This window comes from Gallinula chloropus (genome assembly GCF_964237585.1).
Source record: "Gallinula chloropus genome assembly, chromosome: 10".
In the NCBI taxonomy this organism is placed as follows: domain Eukaryota; kingdom Metazoa; phylum Chordata; class Aves; order Gruiformes; family Rallidae; genus Gallinula; species Gallinula chloropus.
In genome coordinates this window covers 16,720,182-16,743,137 of record NC_140095.1, presented here as the reverse complement: position 1 = coordinate 16,743,137, position 22,956 = coordinate 16,720,182, and the positions used below count along the sequence as shown (strand labels likewise).

The following is a 22,956-nucleotide window of genomic DNA, read 5'->3' as shown; positions in this document are numbered from 1 at the left end:
TCATAGCCAGCTCCATTTCCCCAGAGCCAGAGGAATGGTGGCACTTGCTGCTGGGACCTGTGATACGGGGGGCTGCCAGTGGGTGGCCACCAGCCCAGGCAGCAGTGCAGGCATGCAGGGAGTACTGCGGGCAGCAGTGCCTGGTGTGTAGGATGGCATCTAGCAGTGAACTGCAGAGGTCAGCACTGTCAGCCTTCTGGGTAATTAGCTGGATGAGAGGGGAAGTGGCACATTAATGAAATTAGCTAGTGACTTTTAACCAGCAGGTGCTATCACAGAAACTCAATGTCACTGAACACCCTCCCCTGTCCCTTCATGCCTCCCACCATGAAACCATCCTTCCTTGCAGTGCTTCCCACTTGTGGGGCTGTTGGTGACCATCAGTTTGTGCTAAATGGTGAATCTCCAGGTGGGACAAGAGGTGAAGTGTCCTCTCCACCCCAGCTGCAACTCTCCTCCAGTTGCACCATTTGCACTTGTTGCAGTGTGTTTTGTAGCACCTGGAGAAGGGGATGGAGGCCCATTAGTCCCACCTTCCTCTCCATCTTTTTTCAACATGGGACTGAGTTTGGTGGCTGGGCTGAGGAAGGGGCTGTGTGTGCTGGGAACAGGCTGTGGTGTCTCTGACCTCTGCTGATTGGAATTTGCTATGGCTCTACAAACACCCACCCCGCGCACGTGCAGGGTGGAGATCAAAGTGCAAGAGGTGCTTTGGGGTCCCCAAAGGCCACTCCTCCTGCTGTGAGTTTGTCCTGGTTGTGCCATGTGTGGTTTGTAAGGAAGGCTATGTCTAAATGTTCCTGTTGTCATCCCTGAGAGGGAACAAGAGGCCAGGCTTAATTAGTCGGAGCTGCTCATATGTGCTGTGTCTCTGAACTCAGTGGGTGTCAGATGCTGTCACACCACCCTCGGGCAGTGAGTCTGCTGTGGAGTTTTTCTCCTTAATTTTGGCCAATGGGCTTCATCTTTATTCTCTGAGATGAAGTGACATCAAAGCCCTGATAAAGGAGGATTAGGGATGGGTAGCAGAAGTTTTAATCTTCTGGGTTCCTGGTGTGAGAAATAAACCTGCCCTGGACTGAGGTGCTGAAGTGGATCAGGTGGTGGTGGGGGGGTGTCTGTGCTTGGCAGTGGGGCCGAGAGGGCTCTGTTCCCAAACGCTTGGCTGGCCAGTCCAACAAGAGAGACAATCTCTTTACAGGCCTGGCTCTGCTGGAGGTGTGGACCTTGGTGGCCAGGCTTGGTTTGTAAGCACACTTAAGTCATGTAAAGGAGAGTCTTGCAAGTGGACCAGCATGAAATGTGACTCTATTTTCCCTCTCTTCAGCTGGACTGTGACCGAATTCTGCACGGGGTAAAGGGTGGAAGGATTTTCTGCAGTGAGTCCTCACAACCAGTCTGTGGAACTGATGGGAAAACATACAAAAATGAATGTGACTTGTGTTCAGCTGCCATGTGAGTAGGCGGAGAGATTTCAGTAATACAGGGCCATCCACCATTCCCGAGTGTCTTTTGCAGCACAGTGTTTGTTTTGATATATCATGACTCACTATCAAGTGTGTCCTTGGTGCCTTGCTGTTAAGCAAACATAGATCAAAATGCCTCAGATTAATCTGATGACAGCTAATTAAGATACACAAGTTCCCAGAGTCCCCTATTCCCTTTCTGCCCAATCTTAAGATTGTTTGGGGAGTAATAAATGCCATCGTATTGGAAGTAGCATCAAAGTATTAAGTCCACAGAGGACTGTCATGCTGATGGCAGAGAGCTGTGGCATTGCAAGTGAGTAATAAGCCATGTCTTGTCCCCCCTTTGCAGGAGAGCTACAAACTACATCACGATGAACTATCGAGGCGAGTGCCGGAAGCCTGCCCCTGAAGTGGTAAGCAGCATGCCACGTCTGGGCTGGGGAAACATCAATCTCTTCCTTTTCCCCTTGTGAAACTTCCCTGTTGGCACTATCTCAGCTTGTGGGGGCCTGATCCAGGCAGCCACAATGGAGACTGAAAAATGAGAAGTTGTTGGCAGTCAGTCACCAGCTGCCCTGCCTTGCTCTTCAGCATGAGCTGGAGGTCAACACCATGGCCCTGCAGGCAGGTTAACTAACAGGTTGACTAGGGCAACAAGTTAAGTGAACTAATTGGTTAGTTAAAGCCATGCTGTGTGGCTGCTCTTCAGCATGCTCTGGTAACGTTAGGGTCGTCTCGGGGAGTCCTGCAGGTTGGGAGAGCTTGATTGTACCATAGGCTGGGAGGGAAGAGGGCTATTGGAGATCTCCTTCTCCCCAAGGGTGGGATGTTGCTGAGAGCTGGAGAAAGCAGCCACTGCATCTGTGGCAGGATCATAAAGATCAGGAGTGGGGTGCTCGTGGTGCAGATGTTTAAATAGAGGTTCAGAATTGGAGTTGATATATAACCTGGCCATAGTTACTGTGTTTTACCTAGGCTATATGGCAGGAGAGTGATGTGTCTGGGAAAACATCTGGCTTTCCAGATGTTCTCCTGGGACTTGGAGACCAGAAAGACCAAAACTGTGTAAATCATAAAGGGCTCATTTCCTGAATAGCATCCAGGGAGATGGTTGGGAAATAATGAAGAATTTTTATGTGGCATACTTATGGGAAAGATCTTGAGCCTTGACATCTTGTGTGATCCCACATAGCAGATGACTAGGTATTTCTCAGTTGTGCTTTGTCTCCAGCACTTTGCAGCCAGGGTTTCCCAGTCTGTGTCTCTTGAATGGGCAGGATGCCCTGTAGCACCCAGGAAGGACCGTCCTCTCTGTTGCCATGAACTCTTGAGAAAATGAATATTCACTCCCAGGGAAATACTGGGTTGTTTTTTTTTTTTTTTCCTGCTCCAAGCCTGGAGACAATCAAAATACTGAAACAGGAAAAGACAAATTCTGTTAAGTTTTGGATGGGAGGTTTGGTTTCTGAATGTGAATTTGGTATCAATGTGTTTGTAGGGAATAAAGAGCTTTTCTGTGGGATAGCCATCATGCCATACCTCTCTGCTCAGTGCCAGATGCCAGCAGATCCCCAAAACTTTACAAAATAAACATCCCAGCTCCTCTTCCCCTCTTTTGTAAAGCAGCAGCGTGCTCTCAAATTTAAACCAAGTTGAAGACATAGTGCAGAGAGAAGTATTTTTGCTGTGATCATACTGGAAGCCTTTACATCTCAACCTTTAGTGTGATGGAGCCACTGTTGGCTTGTGTATTCTGGGAGCACAGGCAGACCAGGCGCTATGCAAGCCTTCTGGTGACTCTGCTCATGCTGCCCAAGACAGACAAGACTGGGTATACCATGGCAACTGAGAAATAGAGAGGATTCCCACAAAAGTCTGGCTGGGCTGGGATTCCTTACTGTTTTATGCTTTACCAAGCTGTTACAGCTCTGGAAGCCTTTGCAATTAGAGGAATATGCCACTTACTGAAAGTCAGACAGCTTGTAGCTATGTTAAGTATTCCAAGGAGAGTTGAATGCAATTAAAAGGGAAAGTGATAAGATTTTTCCTTGGGGCAAAAAAAGCCAAACATAACCCCCCACGCACAATGATGTATTCTCTATGTATATTACATCACCTAAAGAATCAGATTGGAAACTTATTGAAGCCCATTTCCTTAAAACTTTTTGAGTCCATCAAGCACTCACCTGATTTCTCAGTTGGGAGCTTATGAACAATGTACAGAGCAATGCTATTTTCAGCACTGAAATCCATGGTCACTTGCAGCATAATGAATTTTCTTTCTAGTGGAGATCCAGGCACTCAATATATGCTACTAAAACCCAGAGGAAACCAGCTCCAGCAGTGCTTTTGGCATCAGAAATGGCTTTAGACAGTTGCAAAGTGCAGAATGAAAATGCAAAGGCCTCTCTCTAAGCTTTGGAGGAAGATAAGAAATTGTTACCCCAAAGTGTAATGTAGTTCCTTGAGTTGTGTATTGAAATTATCCACGGAGGGTGCTGGCTGTCCAAGCCTCCTCATCCCGTGGCAGCTCAGCATCTGTATCTGCTCCTGCCTGTAAAGCTCTACTGGATTTCCAGGTCTTTCTGGCTACTGTCCCTGCCTGGTAACCAGATTGCCATGGGGAGGGACTTTTGTAGGAACCATTGGGAGCAGCATGCTTTGAGAAAGATGGATCTGTCTGCTGCTGTGGTGACAAACCTTGCTTCAGAGGGAGCCTGTCTGGGGCCTCAGGCTGGCTGGTGTCCAGGCTCCCTACCCTCCTGGGGAGGTCTGTGCCGTAACCAAATTCCTTTCATCCCACATAGTTGTAGTGCAGGTGAATGTAGGCCTGTGTCCTGGGTTTAGCTATCTTTTTTTGGTCAGCTAACTGGCCACTGCATCCTGTTGTTCTCTCTCATATGGGTGAATTAATTGTGGGTCTTTCCAGTACATTTTGCTTTTAATGCTGCATATCTCTCAGTTCCTTTACTTGTTCCAAAGGTTTTTCCACAAATCACCCACACGATAGTCACCAGTCTGCCCACACTAGTTGATAGGTCAGGATAAAAGGGGATATCCAGTTTCTCCTTTTTTTTAATCTGTTTTTTAAACAGATAACTCCTGGGTTTGCAATGGGCAAGTCCCAATTTTCTCACAGTGCCCTTTATTTTGTCATGTTTCTTTTTAAGGTGGCAGAAGGAGGAAAAAGGAAGAAACCCAGGATTTTTCCCAGTTAAGCTGTAGAAGTGGAAAGCACCTAGCTTTGGGCTGAAAGTGGTCTTGTTTCCTTAGGCTGGCAGTAACCCAACCTGTCTGCCCTGGTGCCAGGCTCCGTTGTTCTGTGTGGCCACCGAGGTGGCCGGAGGGGCTGTCACTGATACTCACACAAGTGTCACACAACAGTGGTTATGCTTGGGGATGGACTTATTTTTTTGCTCTTTCTTTCTAGAAGTAATGGAATTCTGACTGTCAGGAAACACCAGGGATCAGCCATGACCAAAGGTACAGAGAGGGGCAATGATTTACCCCCAACCTGTCAGCTACGCTGTTCTCTGGAGGCTGCATTTCACATGGGTTGGAGTCTCCAGCCTTGCCTGGGTGGGCTGCAGGGCTGGGGCAAAGGGCTCTGCTCTTCCCTTTCTCTGCAGCCAAGGGGCTGGTGGGGCTGAGCCCATGGGAATGTGTGGACTTTGTAGTACCTGTTGTGGTGGGCTCTGTCTGTTCCTTTTCCCCCAGCTCTGTTGCTTTAGCCAAGCTGTCCCTGTGGAGCGGGGAGGATGCTGGCAGAGCACCATGCCACTGCCTCCCATTGTGGAGAGGTGGGGTGGCCCAGGGACCAATACAGAGCATGGGAACATCACAGCTTTGAGGTTCTCATGGTTCTTTTATGTTCCTTTGCCTTTTGGGTCTATAATCATAGAATATGTTAGGTTGGAAGGGACCATTAAAGGCCATCTAGTCCAACCCCCCTTCGGTAAGCAGGAACACTGACTAGATCAGGTCACTCAGAGCCTCCCATCAAGCCTGACCTTGAATATCTCCAGGCATGGGGCCTCTACCACCTCTTTGGGCAACCTGTTCCAGTGATCTACCACCCTCATATTGAATAATAATCAGCTGTATTCCCTATCTCCCTAGGGCAAGTGAAAGAAGAGTTGATGTCAAGCATCAGGGGAGCTGCTGAGTCTCCAGGACCACCAGAGCTGCCTTCATCCCCCCTTTCTGCAGTGAATGGGGCCTGTCCTTCCTCAGGTGGAGGGCAAAGGGCTGTGGAGACCCAGTGGTGTCTTCGCAGGTCTGCCCCGCGCGTGCCATAGCGGTCTGTGCCGCTTCGCTGTGTCTTAGCGTGCTTCTACAATAAAGATAACTCAGCAGCTTCATGTCACTTTTCTTCACTGAGCCTCATGGGAGGGACACCCCAGTCCCCCACTCCAACTTTACACCATGTGCCCCTTAAGCAATAAGCAAACACAGAGGCCACTGGGGTGCACCAGCTGCTGTAAATACCTGGTGAAGATGTTGGACCTGAGGAGGAAGAGCGTGGTCGGGGGTTTTGTGAGGAGGGACCAGGAGTGAGGTTCTCTGACTCATTGTGGGGTCTTGGGTCAATCACTTCACTGCCCTTTCAGCCCTTTTCTCTTGTCTGTAAAACTGACATTAAAAGATATTTACCTACCTCAGAGGGTTGTTTTGAGATTTAATTGGTTTATGTTTGGAAACCCACAGAGGAAAATTGGTTTTAAAGCATGCCAAATTGGGCTGGCAGTTTAACTGTTGCAGTAAGTGTCCTCTTCCACCTTCCTCATCTGGGGCTCTGGCAAACCCAAACCACTTGGTTTAGAGCAGCTGGGGGAATTAGATATAGAGCTTGACTGGTCATGGTAGATGGTGTGCTGAGTCCTGCTGCACCAAAGCTGGAGTTGGGGGTGTAGGCAGGGAGGTTTCTGGGCTCTGGAGGTGTGAATTTGGCCAGCATTATTTTTTTGAGGGCAGAAGCAGTGATGGTACTCTTGAAGCAGAGCTGGCCAAGAAGAAAGCTCAGCCATTTTGGTAGCTCATGGACCTTCACATTGTGCTTCTGGGTCATCCTTCTGCCCTGGCCTTTCCTCCACAGACAAGGATCTGTGGACACAAGGGCTCAGACAGCGCTCGGCTTGGTGAGCAGGTGCTCCCTTTGGGGTCCTGGTGCTGAAGGAGATGAAGTCAGAAGTTCCATGGCTTAATCTATTTGAGGGTAAGCATCGTTGCTTTGAGATGTAACTGATTTACAGGCACTTCTAATTAATTTATGTTCTGGAACTAGATTAGATGAAGTCTGGTCTTTGGGCTGTGGTCTCCCCTGGTTCATTTGGGGTAATGCATCCCAGAGTGGGGTGGGATTTGCAAAGCAGGAGACTCTGATGGTGGGTTAACAGAGATCTGCTGGCAGTTGCACGTACTTCCTGTACTTTCTTTTATAGCTGTTACTTAAAACAAATATGTTCTTTATTTGTATAAACTTTATTGCAGGACATTTCCCGAAGACCTTGGGTGAACACAGTGTTTGAGTCCGTTTTAGTTGTGACCTGATCTGTAAACACTTTCTCTTGCAGATAAGACTGGAATCACTTTTCTTTCAGATTTTGGCAGGATTTTACCTAATATCAATTAATTTCACGCCCACCAAAGACTTAAGATTTTTTTTTTCAATTAAGTTATCAAATCTCTTTTTTCCCTACTGCAGTGAATGAGAATTGACTTCCAGCTCTCAAAACGCTTACGCACAGATCACGTTTTATTTCTGTTAATGATGATAAAACCTGAATTTATCAGCAGATTCTGACATATGTAGTTGCTAATATTTTCTATGCTGATTTTGAATATGAGCCAACACTATGATTCAGAAATAAATTATTACTGCTTACTTCTGCATGGAAAATCCCCTCACCAGGTAGTCACGCAGGGCAAAGCTCACCAGTTTGATCCCAGTTTAGCTGTTTTGGGGGGGGATACAAAATGTTGTCTGCCTTTGAGCTGCGATGAATCAAGTAAATTCTTGAAAGTTATTTATGCAGCCTGGGGATGATGAATATCAGGCAGTAAAAATGTTCTCTGATAGTGTCTGCTCCCTGATTCTCAGCTAAAATCCTGAGCAGGGACATCTACATGATTTCATAAAAGCAGTGCACAATTTGCAGCTTAAAATAAATTCTTGCAAATGCAAATCAGTGCACTCGAAAGCTATTATGATTTTTAGTGATTTCAAGTATTTAGGTTTTGAAATAATCACCCTTAAAACCTGCGTTAACCGTGCTCCAAAAGCAAGGAGCTGATGAAGACAGTGCCCTAGTAGCCTCTTCCGTCAGCATTTGAGCACCTTCTGAATTTCTCCTGCTGCCAGTGGAAATTATCCTCCACAAAAATCGCCACTGGTGATAACAGACCAGTTCATCAGATGCCAAACTGGTCTGCAGAGAAGGCTCAGGGCTATGACTTGCTGAAACTGCCTGTGCTGTCATTAACAGCCCTACCAGAGGTAGCAACACTAACTCCCACTCTCTGCAGCTTTCCTGGCCTGTCCTTCCTTGTTTCCAACCTCCTTTTGCAGCTCACTCCAAGGTCTTGGTGGTGATGTCTGTCCTGATCAGCGCTGTGTGTTGTGGAGCTCCAGTGGGACTTTGAGTGATGCCACACATTGTTTCTGTGATGTTTCTGGGGAGGAGGAGGCGAAGGCTCAAGAGGTATGGAGAATTTATTACCCTTTCTTTTACGCTTGCTCTTGGTTTCCCTTTGTGTTGCCCTCTAATGCAGTAACAAGGCCAAAAACAACCTCTACGAACCTGGAAAAGTACCAGCACTCTGGGGAGTCTTTGGTTTACTGTAAATGACACTTTATTAAGGTGTGTCTGGCCAAGATCCATGGACCCCATACGGTTCACAGCAGTTTCTGAGGTTCTGCAGAACCAGTGTTATGAATTGGCAGCTTCATTCTCCAGACCCCTCTACTTGGATGGGTTTTGAGCTAAACTGCTCTCTGCAGGGCACTTGAGTCTCTTGATTTTTTTTCATAGAAGGTGTCAGGTACTTATGCAATTCTTCAGGGGTGCAAATGCTGCTCCTGGTATATACCGAGGACTGTTGATTCTGGCAGACGACTCAGGAGACCTTGAACTCACTTTGGGGTTTCTCAATCCTCCACAGTCTGTCCTTTTGGAGCATGGTAGCTTTGCTTGCTGCCTCCCAGCTGCTCTCACGGCCGCTGTGGAGGGAGAGCCTGTGCATGGCAGCATGGTGTGTTCCAGCCAGGGGATGTCTTGCAGTCTGCTGCAGTAGGCAGTGCCAGAAATCCTGCAGTTATATTTTGCTTCTTCAAGAACTGAGCAAGTTGTGATGTGGAAAGCCTGATGTTTATTTTTGCAGTGAAGCCCCTCTGGGTCTGCTGCAGAGTGCCCTTTTCTAGTGCTCCCTACACCCCTGCCATAATCCCACCAAGCAACTGTCACATTATGGGTACCTGGGGGTTTCAGCATTTATTTGCCTTGATTATCACAACTTCTGCTCCATGGCCCATCTGTTTTTATTGTGGGGATTGGTGAATGGGCTTGTGTCTTTCCTCTTTTTAGGGTGACTGTTTGGCATGTTAGCACACCTGTCCTTTCCTGTGAGGTCCTCTCTACTACAGGTAGCTCTTGTCCAGGCCCTTTCCTTGGGATTTCCCTGCTGAGGAGCCCTCCTGCTGCCCAGCCCTCCCACCGGGTTTATAACACAAGAACTTCTAATGCTTTCTCCTGCACAAAGGCATGAGCAGCTCTGCTCAAATTTTTACTGCTGAAAATAGTAAGATGTAAGTGCAACTACTTGCAAATTACAAATGCAGATAAGAGTTCACGATTCGCCTTGACGTTGAAGGTCTTGAAATAAACAGTTTAGTGTTAGGTGCAGTAACAGCTGTGCACTTAGTTTGTGGATGGGAAGCACAGGCAATTTCTACTTCTGTGTCTGAAAAACAGGTGCTTTGGCTTTATTGCCTCCTGGCCTCAAAGGGGTTGCTTCCTTCCTCGCCTGGTGCCAATGAAATTCTGCAGATGTGGTGATGAGACTTGCAGCTGTGAGTAGAGGTAACCTGGAGAGGCAGCAGCACCAGCAGAGTGCCCATGTGCAGGGCTGCTCGGCCAGGCAGGCTTTCCAAAGCCACCCTCTCCTGACATGCCCAGAGAAGGGAAAACAAACAGGGAGACATCAACAACACACCGTGACTGCAGGTGGGGGTTGCACAAACACAAAGATGTAAACACACGGGCACAACCAAAGGTCTCCTCGTCCTGCAGCTCCCTGCCCAGCCGGGGTGGGATGTGCTGCACCAGAAGGTGCTGCAGGCCCTGAAAGGCTCCGTCTTGCCAGCTGGATGGCTGGTGGAGAAAGTTCTGCCCAGTCCCTCTCCGTAGGGTCTCAGCATACCTCTTGTGCCCACGCCAGAAGCCTGAAGCTGAGCGCCACATCTCTCAGCCGAGGTAGGGGACAGCATGCATGTGCTGCTGCTGCAGGGGTATTTTCTAGATCCCAATTCCTCCTCTAAATCCTTGACAGGTGTTTGCTGTTCTGTCCCTTTAAACTGTCTTCTACTGCAAACTATTCCCTGCATTTAATAACTTGGTTGAAAGAGGAGTGATTTGATCTTGACAGAACATGCTGAGTCAATCTATTTTAACAGCAGATTTGGTTTGCAAATAATATCTCCTTTCCAATAAAGTTCAGGTGTCATCTCTGTGGACATTGGCAGGAATTTGCTTGACCATGACAGCTTATACAGAGTCTGGCAATTAAGTTGTCAAGATACATTTTGCTCTGCCAGGAAGCATTAATTGATGATAGTCGTGGCTGGAATAAGCCCTGAGATGGGTATCAGGATGGACAGAGGTCCTTGTAGCTGGGGCCTGCATTGGTCCAAAGGTGTGGAGTCCTTGACACTTGGTGGAACTGAGATAAGGGACAGGGCAGGAGACACTAGGACTGAATATCAGGGGGGGGAAGGAGTGAAAACTAGATCTGTGAAGAGAGATCTCTTTAATGTCACTGGAGATTAACATAGCCGGAAACGCTGGCATTTGGGGAAACTTTGTCTTTGCAGATGCACACTGCAAACTACTAATGTCAGCAGAGCTCCTGGATATGAAAGCAAATAGAATTTTCCATTAGGTAATCCCCCAAAATCGTGTTATTGTGAATTTGCTTTTCAAGTGAGAAGGATGTTCGAGACGTCCTTCTCTTAGGAAATAAAACTGGGATGATTCAACACGAGCTCGCTCTGTTTAAATTATGTCAAAAATAGACCTACAAGTAAGGATTTTGGTTACCAAGTACAGAATTTTAAAAATTAAAAGTTAGTGAGAAATGCAGGGAATTTAAAATCCCAATTGAGAACAGTAGGATTGAGACCAATCCGAAGAGTTGCCAAAAATCTCCTTAAATAAACAACAAAAGTGTTTGGCACCAATCTGGGGGCTGTTACCTTAACAGTGGGCAAACCTTGAGGAGAAATTTGAAGAAAACTAAAGCTATAAAGCCTAAAGGGATAATGTACACGGTGAATTTTCAGGAAGGAAACAGTGTGTGGGCTAATATCAATCTTTGTGAAGTTGGCTGACATCCTAGATAAAGGAAATACAGTACATCTAGTCTCTGCAGACATCAAAAGCTCTTGGCCTGCTGCCCTGTGGGGTGGTGTCACTTAGGCTTGGTGAGGTGGGTCAGGTGAGGTGGGTCCCTCCATGGGGAAAGCGGTAGCAAGCGAGCAGAGGAGTTATCGGTGAACAGCCAAAAAGATGGATTTTAGAACCAAACTGAACATTTTTGCTCCGTGCTGTAGTACAAACAAAGTTGGCACGTGGAGCAGGGCACTGCTGAGTTTGAAAAAACAGGGGAAGAGCAGGTTTCCTCCCGCAGAGCGCGGGGTGACCTTCTGGGCTGAAATTGCCTGGGCTCAAACTGAGATGAAATACAACAGTGAAGAGTACAAAATCATGCTCCTAGGTTAAATAACGAGGGGTTTAGTTATCAGCTGGCAGCTCAGTTGAAAACTGTAGAGGAGGAGAAAGATGTAACTGCATTCAGCTGGTTGCAGGGTAGATGTGAGCCTGCAACGTGCTGCAGCCATGCGAGGGGCAGTGCAGGGCTGGGGTGGATCCGTCAGGAGGAGAGGGGTCCTGGCACACTCCCCACACCCCTCGAGCCACACAAAAGGCCCCTTCCTGGCATACATGCTGATGTCAATCATTAGCTAAAAATCTATAGCTGAGTAAACATGATTTTGGCTTTGAGTGCTGATGACAGACTTGGAGCGTTACCTAATAAGGTGGGATCACTTGACATCGTGGTGTGCTATATATTCCTGCTCATACCTGCAATCTTCCTCTCCTGCCCAGAGAGCTAGCAGGCTGTACTGGAGCGGTACCTCTGTTTGCCATGAAGATAACGGGGGTTTTCGTGAAGGCGGCTCTAGCCCTTTGCTGCTGCCTAGGTGAGTATTGTCTGGGATATTGCAGGCATCAATCTAGCTGAATCAGAACTGAATTTTCATTTCAGTAAAAGTATTTGGGTCTTGTAACATGGAGGAGAGCCTTATTCCATGAGGAAATACTCTTCCTGAGAGAGTGTAGCAAAAAAAATTCGACTTCAAGATTGAGGTTTCAGCAAACCTCGTACAGGTGATTCTTTTCATCATCTCAGTTGGTAGGAGCAAATTGCTGAAGGAGCAGTCCTAGGGCAGGGCAGGAGCTTGCACATGGGAGTACTGAGTATAAGGGCAAAGTAGAACTGTTGGAGATGACATCAGTATCCGTGTGAGCTGGGGGAATGAAACTTTTAACCTCCGGGACTGCTCTGTAAGTGGACTGTGTTCTGGTACCTCAGAAGGATGCATTTGGAGACGGGCAGTGCCAGTGGTCAACACTGTCTTGGACACACATGTTTAAGCTTTTGAAAGTTAGATATAAATTCTTTTAGAAGAGGTTAAAATCCAAGTATACCGAATTGAAAGTATCTGTATTACTTCCCTGCGACATCTCAGGGATGGATGAAGCCATATGCTCTTCCCTGTTTTATCTCCCCTCAAAAGTGCAATGAAATTTTATTTAGTAACATTTAATACATCCTGTGGCCATTGAGTGGCATAATGTAAGACTCCATGTTTTTGTGAACACAATAAACCAGTTAACAGCAGTTACTGAATTTAACAGTTTCATGAAAAGACATATCTTCTCTGCATATCAATAATTTATTTCTTTCTGTCTCAATTTTTTTCTTTCAGGTGTTGCCTTTGGAGTTGAGGTGAGCTGCAGATATATTCCCTTCTATTCCAGGGTATCTGGTAAAGTAGAAACAGGATGTAATTACCTGATGAGCAAGTGGATTAAATCTAATGAAAGCTTGGCTGTTCAAATGATATTTGCTAATGCATGATTGAATGATATTGCCAATTTCACGAGAAGTAAAAGTTCACCCATTTTTTACAATATTTTCAGTCCATCAAATACAATGAAGAAAGTGAAAAGTAATTATCCAGCCCCATTATATTAACTCTTAGACCTAATTTAGTTACTCCAAGCCAAATGCAGTAGGTTGCCTCTGCATGAGGAATACTCTTATGATGATGTGCTGGAAAGTACCAAAGTCTGTGATTCCAATAACTTTTTCCTATGCAGTAAGACCTGCAGAACTGAGTTCCGTGCCTGGGTTTTCCATATCCATATCACAGGGAGGAAAACAGCAGGGTCTGCGCGATGGATTTGTCTGCAGGTTCTTCCCACGCAGTTACGAGGCTCCTGTAACTCACCAGAGACTGCAGCACGATTTGAAACGATCAGATTTTTGAGCTGAGGGGCTCTGGTGTACAGCCGGGCTCCCAATTACCAGCCGCCTTCATTAGGCACCGTCTCACCCACAGCAATCCTTCCTCGGTGCCGTGCCTCCCCCGGCCCCCAGCAGGGAAGCATAATCAGAAACTTCTGCAGAGAAGATTCACTCCTCCTGACTGCCTGAGCAGATTCAAAATAATACCTCTCATTTACCTCCTGGCAGGAGCTGCGGGCGCTGTGGCTGCGCTGGTGGGAGGCTGCATGGTGGGGGGGGACGGGGGGCTGTTAGCGTGGGGGAGCCAATGTTGGGGCTGATTCTGGGCTGCTTTGGCAGGTTGATTGCAGTCAGTATTCCAGCGGTGTCAGCAAGGGTGGGACGGTCCTGGTAGCTTGCCCAAGGAACCTGAAGCCGGTCTGTGGCACTGATGGCACCACGTACAGCAACGAGTGCGGGATCTGCCTACACAACAGGTAGGTGCTGCCCAAGATGTAGTAGAAGCTGCAGGGCAAGGGGCTCAGTGTAAGGGTGGCAGCTTCATCCCCCAAAGATGGACTGGACAGAGAAGCGTGGCAGTTAGCAGCTGGGTGTCAGCACTGCCAGCCTTGAGGCGATGCTGCTCTCTGCAATCCCTGACACAGGTCTGCTTTCTTCTAGTGAGCACAGGACCAATGTGGAGAAGGAACATGATGGAGAATGTGAGCCAAAATCTATTACAGTAAGTCAAAATCCATGGAAGACTTCATTTGGCTGTAAAAGGGGACAGTTCAAGCACCACACAGTCAGAAAACAGAACATGCACAGCTGGTCTGCACAGCCCAGAGGGAATTAAAACCTAAAATTAAAATCTTGATAACCAAAGCTGAGAGGGTTTTTATGGGCTATCTGGTACTGCGTGTCTCTGCTTTTCTGATTCAGTCTTCTAGCCTCTGTAATTGGGAACAAATGGAAATGTTGTGCTGGCTGCAGGTTGGATCTCACCACCTGGATAACTCCAGCAGGGTGTTATGAAGGACTTCACAAAATCCAAGTCACAGTCCTCCTTGCTATGCCATTCTTTTTTTCAGCAGGAGAGAATTCCCACGGAACTGACTCTGGCTTCCACTTTTGATAGTGGAATTAGTTTGATGCTGGATTTGTCCCCAGGGGCTGAGAGTGAAGCAGACTGCATAGGAGTGTTCCACCTTTATATTAAAAATGTGGCTTTTTTTTTCCCCTCTGTCCCTGTTATTTTTACAGATCGATTGCAGCCTGTACCGGAGAACTGTAGTAGATGATCACGTCATGGTAGCATGCCCAAGGATACTGAAACCAGTCTGTGGCTCAGATAGCTTCACTTATGACAACGACTGTGGGATCTGTGCCTATAATGCGTAAGTCCTGTGCATAGAACATCCTCCTGGATGGTTAGGGACAGCTCAGGCACTCAGGAGTGCTTCTGTAAAACACTAGTCTAAGGCAGGTGTCTCTCTAACTCTCTTTGGAGCTGGCTGCTTGTAATTCTCCAGCCAACCCAAGTTTTTTTCCCCATTTTCTGTCTGTGCTCATGATGGAAATCACAATAGAAGGTAGAGGACAACCCAGATCAGAGCTGTGAACAGATCAAAGTGTTGCCTGTAATAGCCAATCACTCCCAACACTTAATTACCACGTGATGTGGAAATACTGGGCATTTGCTGCTTCCATCTATGGGGCTCATTCAGACAAGTTGAGCAGTTGTGGTATCCTGCAGGGCGGGTGGCACCTTGCTTTCTGCTACCAGTGCCTAAAGTGTGATAGGCAAAGCTATTCTTGAGGCTTTCTAACCAAATAATCTCTTTCTTTCAGAGAATATCACACCAACATTACCAAGATCCATGATGGAGAGTGCAAGGAGGTTCTCGCCGTAAGTGCAATAGAAATCAGAAATCCATCCTGGTAAGAGGGTTAACAGCATCTGAGAACCCCACAGATTTCCTTAGGGAACTCCAAGAGGACCAGGTGTCAAGGCTTACAAAGGTCCCAGTCCATGCTTTGCTTTTCTGCACAGTGAGGGTGTATCCTGCATCCCCCCTGCTCCAAAGAGAGGGTCACCCCATGCACACCACACCACACCGACGAAGGAGAGAGGAGATGGGTGTGAAATGAGAAGCTGCAGTACATCAGTGTGGCAGAACTCACTTCCCCATGTATCAAGCTGGCTTTTGTGCCCAGGGCAGGGGGAAGCCCAAGATTTCACTTGCCAGCATGCTGTTGGCAGTCTTCTCTCTGGAGATCACAAGTGTCTCTACCTCTTGCAACAGGGATTCAAAACTCCCATACTGGTTGCTTTCACAGATGCAGTGAGACTCATAAGAGCACTAAGCAAATGTATTTATAGAGAATAGTTAATTGTACATTTGCATGAGGCCTCTGGTGCTTCAGGAAGAAACGCATCTAGATTTCAGCACCGATATTCTGGGATGTAGAAAGACCACTCTCCAGCTGATAGATACTTTCAGACACTGTGCTTAACTCCAGGGAATCTGAAGTACTGAGTAATCACAGAGCTCGTGAAATGAGGAGAAAACAAACACATAAATAGTATTAGTCAGACCTCCACCTGGTGAAAAATATTCCTTGCTAAATTCAGTACTGGTTTGGGGTTTTTTATGAGAATGGGCCAAAAACTTTGTTTCTGTTCTGACTTGAAGGATCCTTTCTCCATGATAGTTCTTTTTCTTGACTCCTAGAGAGAGAACTAGGAAAACACTGAGATTTAGCTGCAGTCTGTCAGGGCTTTGCCCTGTTGCAGAAACAGTGCAGGCTGTGATAAGGAATGAAAAGTTTTTGCATCCAATTTTCTTGCATAGCAAGGCTCCATCGGGGTAATTCTCCTTATTTTGATAGATTAACTGCGATAAGTACCCAAAACAAGTCACTAAGGATGGCAAAGTATTAGTATCCTGTCCAAGGATCCTGAATCCAGTTTGCGGCACAGATGGCGTTACGTATGATAACGAATGTGGGATCTGTGCCCACAACGGGTAAGTGCTGTATGTAGAGTGCTCCTTCTAAGTAGCCAGCAATGCTTTGCAGTCCTGAGAAACATCCTGCTGTGTTTCTGCTTATGCCTATTCCTTCAAGTCTCTCAGAAGGTGGATTGGTTTTGGATTTACCTCAAGTTTCCATCTGATACCTTCCTTGTGCTCGTGAGGGGAAACTTTGAAGAGTCAGATGGCAGCACTTTAGATTATTCCATGGGCTAGGCAGTGAGTGAGCAGGGGAAGGAATAATTCAAAATGTGGCATTAAATTGCATGTTATGAGAAGATGCAATGAGCTTGTTAATGAGTGAAGTGATGTGGGTGTTCTGACATGCTCCTATAGAGTCTGAAGCCATGTTTTGCATCATTTTGTATGAGGCTGTGACCAAGAGTGAAGCATTTAATTCCTCAACTTTGTTTCCTTCTTCCAGAGAACAGAGGACCCATGTTGGCAAAAAGCATGCTGGAAAATGCAGACAGGAAAGTTCTGAGGTGAGTATTTGATATAAGGGACATTTCTGCTCTTAGCTGTATCATCTCAAAGGCTCCTTGAGGCTACATTTACTCTACAAGTCATCTGGCCTGAAGCCTGGCTATCTCCACATGTCTATTAAGTCATGTCAGCCCCTTGTGTGGAGGATGCCTACAAATCCCTTCTGTCCTGAGGCAGGTGTCCTCTGGGCTCTCCATGCCCACAGAACCCTGGCAGATGGGTTGTGAAGGAGCTAGGCACAGAGTTTACATTACCAATTCATACCTACACCAACCTTAGGGGTTGGGGGGTATTCTGGTATACAGAGCACATCTGAAGGTTTAATTTGAATGTATCAGCCAAGGGGCCCCAGGGATGATGTTCAGGATATGCTAGCACATGAACGTGGAGGATGATCAGTTTGGGCTTAGATCTTCCTTTGATACTCTTCAAATGCATTATCAGCAAAGCCCAAATTCCTTTACTATTCTGGTGTTTAGTTTCTATCTATACTGCAGAATGAAAAGGGGTGTTTTTCTCTTTTCTGGCTTTTCTGGCATATTTTGTGTTTGGGATTCAGCAAGATACTAACCCTAATGATTTGGCATCTCACAAACTATGCAGTGCTGTGCAGCTCCCTCTGTGCCTGAGAGGATTCATGCAGAACTCACAGCCTGGCTTTGGGAGAACTGAAATGCTGCACGGGTGTTGTCTCAGCATCCCAGCATAAAAGACACGGCAGGGGATTAAGTTGTTTGGGTATTTTTTTCTCAGAGAACAAGGATTTCCCAGCTTTGACACTCCTGCTTTTTGTAGATCAATTGCAGTCAATACCCATCAAAAATGACTAAGGGTGGCAAAACCCTGATGCGCTGTCCAAGGATCCTGCTCCCCGTCTGTGGCACTGATGGATTTACTTATGACAATGAGTGTGGCATCTGTGCCCATAACCTGTAAGTAGTGTATGTTGGACTGTCTCTTGGAGTGAGTAGACATGGCTAGTGCTCCAGATGGCTTTTCTTTTCATACCAATATACAGATAAAGAATTGTAGAATGGTTTTGGTTGAAAAAGACCTTCAAGATCATTGAGTCCAACCACGTATCCAGCCCTACTAGGTCCAACACTAGACCATGTCACCAAGTACATCTACTCTTCTTTTAAACGCCTCCAGGGATGGTGACTCAACCACTTCCCTGGGCAGCCTGTTCCAGTTTCTGACAGCCCTTTCAGTAAAGAAATTTTCCCTAATATCCACCCTAAACTTCCCCTGATGCAATTTAAGACTGTTTCCCCTTGTCCTATCACTAGCTTCCAGGGAGAAGAGACCTACAACCACCTTTTATGTAGTTGTAGGGAGCAATGAGGTCTCCCCTCAGATATGTCCCTTTGTGTTTATCTTTCAACTTCCTGAAGCCCCAGTCACCTTGATTTTGTTCCCTGACGATGCTCTGTTTGTGCTCCTTGGAGGTGCTGTGGGAGAGCAAAGTCTGTGGTATTTGGGCAGGGGAAAGAGTGTTTGAGACTATGTCCATTACTGCTTAGGATTACACTTGCTAATGACCAGGAGAAGCTGGCTCATTCTGCAATCAGATGCCTCTCATCCTATGTACTGGCTATGAGTTTGGTTTGCTTCCTGTGGCACCTGGGTGCCCAGGGGGTTCAGCCTGTGAGCATGCTAACACCAGTCTCCCTTTCAGAGAACTTGGTACTCATGTGAAGAAAAGCCATGAGGGAAGATGCAAGGAGGAAAGCAGTCCTGTAAGTGTAACAAGTTATAAAGCAAGTGCCATCTCCTCCTCTCTCCCCAGCCCCCAGGGAGAGCCTGGTTGGGCTCAGTGCACCAGCCCTGTGGAGGGGTGATGCACGGGGCTTGTCCTTGTGCTGCAGTTCTCCATAGCTGCTCACAGCAGCTGCTGCCAGTGTGCTGTACACGACGAGGAGAGAGAAGGGGAACAGGCCAGGACTTCAGGAACAAAATGTCCTGGTACTGCAGATCTCTGAACAGAAATCATCAGAGGCAGCCCAAGACCCATGCAGCCCATTTTAGCACAATAGGAGAGGAAGGCAGAAGGCAGTGCTGGATGTCTGGGTATTCATTCGGTGCTAAGATTTCCATTGCACTAGACAGGCAGGTAAAAAAAACACCTCATCCTCTGGTCAGCCAGGAAAAATCTGCTCCCAGATATGCATATAAAAATAGCTTTATTATCCTGCACAGTAACAATGTGTGCTGATAATATCTCAACACATTTATTCTGCTTATGCAGAGCAGCTCTCGAGCACTGAAAATAACTTCATGCATCCTTAGGGACTGCAATATATTTTCTTATAGTAAAGACACACTGTTAAAATGCTGTCTTTGCTTTAATTTGCTCTTGGAGCATGTGGGGGAATATGGATAAAAAAAGACTTTGCGTTGGGCAAGCTATGCAAAATGACAGTGCAGCATCAGTGTGCTTCGCTAGTGCAGACTGACTTCAGTGTGTGTTTGTTTATTTATCCTCGGATATTTAAACTGTTGGATTTTATACAGTGTAAATATTTCTGCAACAGAGAACGGTGAAACAATTCTTGCTGCTGGTTTGAGAAAAGCTGAAACAAATTCTCACGTGTAGTTAACTGTGTCAAGCTGGACTCAATGTCAAACACTTCAAATGAGGTTGCTTGGGTTAGTGCTTGTTTTAAAACTGGTGTACGTGGTAGTGCAGGAAGAATTGTCTCTTTTGGCCAGCTGTTCCTTTCCTCCCTCTGTTAGGAGACAATGCCAAGCCCAGCTACAATCACTGAACTCATTTCTAATGGAAGACTAAACCTAACCCCCCTCTGATTTCCCTCTGGCAGAAGCTGGGGGATCAGAGTGCCTGCCCAAGAGGCACTGCCCCAGCATTGTCACCTCCCCTCCCAGGTTGACTGCACTGCGTACCTGAGCAACACCAAAACCGGGGAGGCCATCGCAGCCTGTCCCTTCATCCTGCGCGAGATCTGCGGGACGGACGGCGTCACCTACGGCAACGACTGCGCGCTGTGCGCCCACAACATGTAAGCCCTGGAGGTGTCCCCCTCCCCCCAACCATGAGAGCCCAGCAGAGTTACCCACGGAACGTTTTTAACTCTGCTCTCTCTTCCAGTGAAGCCGGAACCAGCGTTGCCAAGAAGCACGATGGAAGGTGCGTGGAGGAAGTTCCCCAAGTAAGTGACACACAAAAATAGGAGCTGAGTGTGTAACTTGCATCAGTGCTGGTTGGGTTTGGGGGTGTAGCCTCTGCCCGGGGGCCATGGCTTTTGCTGCCCTTCCTTCTGTGGGTGAATATCACCCTCCCGGCAGCCGGAACACTGTGTGCTTCCTGCACCCTGTCAGGAGAGAAAAAAGGAAGACAGGTGAGGAATTAGTTAGGAGACAGGAAGCATAACTGATTTAGGGCTTTAGAAGAAGAAATCCCGCTCCCACGGCAGCCTGTCATAGCTGCTGCAGGAACTTAGTCTGTTTTGGCAATATGGGAAGGGGATGCAGCAGACCCAGGGTACCCGGTGCCTTCTGGATGCTTGTGTTTTACAAAAGGATGTTCTACAAAGATGAGAGAATTACCTGGTTTGGATGCTGATACCTAATGTACCAGGGGATTCAAATCCCACTCTGTTGTTTCTGTCAATGCAATGTAATCTAATGTATACCAGCAGCATATCTTGTAAAAATACCAGATTAACTATATTTGGCCAGCCCTAAACTATTTACAGTCACTGGGGAACAGAACAAAGCCATCTCATTAGCATGTGTTTGAAAGAGTCAACATCCCGAGTCAGATGCTTCATTTCTATACAAACAAACTATGAAATGTCATTCCTTTGTTTCCTGAGTGTGCTCTGGGCTCAGACCGGGGTGAGATACATAAATCAGGGAGGAAGAGCTCACGCTGGGGAAACTGGGAGTGCTAAAACATAAGGCCAGTTCTTCAACCGGTATAAATCAGCTTCAACTGCTGTCAGTCCTGCTGGCAGATTTCAACACCCTGAGCCATCCCATTGCAACAAAAGGCCTGTCAGCACATCCCCCCTCTATTCTTGTGGGACATGAAAAACACCTTGGTCACGGTCCTGTCCTCTTGCAGGAGGTGCATGAATCACACCGGTTTGATGTGCAGATTATTTTTTGAGCTGCATTTTGTAATATCCCAGTAGGTTCAGCGAGGTGTAAGGGGCATCGTGATAAATAGGAAGCTGAATGAGTAATGTCTGCCTTCAAGCCTGGATTCAGCCTTCTCCAGAATAAAGCTATGAAAGGAAATTGCTAGTTTTCCATGAGGAATGAGTTAATACATAACCATAATTCGTCCTGTGGCAGATTCTAAAAGGCAGAGGCATAAGCAGGGGTGTTGTGTCTGGGCACCCTTGCACAGAGCAGAGCCTGTGCCAGAGCTTCTGCTGTCTTTGTTCCCCAGCTGGACTGCAGCCAGTACCCAACCTCCACGACGAAGGATGGCAAACAGTTGATGGCCTGCACCATGATCTACGATCCCATCTGCGGTACCGATGGTGTCACTTACGCCAGTGAGTGCACACTGTGCGCCCACAACCTGTAAGTACTCATCCTTCTCCCAGGGGATTCACAGTGGTGGTGGTTGAGTCTGAGTGCCAAGTAACATGCACGGGCGCTCTCCAAACCCTGTGCTGGATTGTTCCTGTCTGTCTACCCTCATTTTCCTGCTTGTTCTGGTTGGTGTTTGATGTGGGGGTTTGACCCCAGAGGCCCACCAAGGGGGATGCATCAACTGGGGCAGGTGTTATTCCCAGAGACATGTGCCCGGTCCATAAGGGGATGTTCTTGTTAGTGCTGTGCAGGTAGTGCTAAGCTAACAGACCTCAACATCTCCTGTGTGCTACATGGGAGGTAGGTTTGTTCTTGCACTGTGGTTGTAATGGGGAAGGTTGTGGCTAACAATGGTCTCTCCTTCCTCCAGGGAACATCGGACCAGTCTTGGCAAAAGGAAGAACGGGCGCTGTGAAGAGGATATTACAAAAGTGAGTGGGGAAAGGATGGGGAAAAAGACTGAAGTCCAGTGTTTGTTACACTTATGGGGGACTGTCCTCTGCCTTTGGTTACAAAGTGGGGGAGCAGGGGTGTGCAGACTTAGGGAGATCCCTTGGGAACTTCCCACTGGTCATGAAACAGCTGGTATCCTTCCCATTGTAACACTGCAGGAGCAGACGTGGCAGTGAGCTGAACTAGTACAAGGTCATACCTGCCACCAGGAGGAAACTTTGAGTAGGTGGTTATGATGTTGCAGATGGTTTCATTTCTCAGTGGGGTGTTATTCCTTATGCTGAGGGGGGTGGGGGGCACAGTTTACTCTTGGGCAGAGAGACTCATGACTATCTTCTGTGTGCAGGAGCACTGCAGAAGCTTCCGTGAAGTCTCCCCGATCTGCACCATGGAATATATGCCCCACTGTGGCTCTGATGGCAAAACATACAGCAACAGATGTGCCTTCTGCAATGCCTACCTGTATGTACAAGAGTAAAACCCTTCCTTTCGTGAGCTATTACTGTACTTAATGTGAATACAGGGCTGTTTTCATAACGTGCTGTTGACTAACTGCTTATGGGCATATACTAGACACTTCTGGTGCACTGTGACTTGTGCAAGGAGGTTGGGGTTTGGCATTTTAAGGGAAAATGTAGCCTCCTGTTTGTTAACTTCAAAGATATTTTACTCATTTTCACCAGCATGCAATCTGTCCCATAAGCTCGTCAGGGCTTCTGGAAAGTACTTCACCAAACCAACCAATCCTTCTCTCTCCTTCTCTCAACAGGGAAAGCAATAATACTCTCAACCTCATGAGTATGAGAGAGTGCTAAGTCAGTGCTGGAAGCCAGCCCAGGAAGACAAACTCCCTTGCATGTGACTTACCATGGGATGATCTTCCCCAGCACCTTTCCTTCATTTGTTGAATAAATTCACTTGGCAAAATTCACAACACATTTCTCTGTCTTAATGCCATGTCCCTTCTCCTCCCCAAGATGGTACTTCTAGTGGTGCATACGTATTTCTCTATAGATGTTCTGCTCTACCAAACAATGTGGGTGCATCTTTTCCTGCCATGTGTCAGTGTCACCTCTCCAATGACGAGGCCCTGGTCTCCCCTTGGAGCTCCCAGTTACTTCCTTACTCCTCAGAGTCTGCTTGTCAGTATTAGTCTCATC

General features: G+C 47.1%; 1 protein-coding gene and 1 long non-coding RNA gene across 2 annotated transcripts; both read left to right on the top strand.

Moving 5' to 3' along the window:
• Positions 1–1,338: 1,338 nt before the first annotated feature.
• On the top strand, positions 1,339–5,796 carry LOC311195365. The gene is made up of 4 exons (XR_014617496.1): positions 1,339–1,455; positions 1,819–1,882; positions 4,900–4,952; positions 5,589–5,796. It is a non-coding gene; the product is annotated as an uncharacterized lncRNA (long non-coding RNA).
• A 6,055-nt stretch (positions 5,797–11,851) lies between these two features.
• On the top strand, positions 11,852–22,730 carry LOC311195478 (ovoinhibitor-like). Its single transcript, XM_084268882.1, has 16 exons — positions 11,852–11,946; positions 12,736–12,755; positions 13,617–13,753; positions 13,938–13,998; positions 14,520–14,653; positions 15,108–15,165; positions 16,149–16,285; positions 16,716–16,776; positions 17,573–17,709; positions 18,456–18,516; positions 19,664–19,797; positions 19,887–19,947; positions 21,195–21,331; positions 21,714–21,774; positions 22,143–22,258; positions 22,566–22,730. Exons 1-16 carry the CDS (start codon positions 11,892–11,894, stop codon positions 22,609–22,611), a joined length of 1,416 nt encoding a protein of 471 aa, XP_084125008.1. The 5' UTR covers positions 11,852–11,891; the 3' UTR covers positions 22,612–22,730.
• Positions 22,731–22,956: the final 226 nt, after the last annotated feature.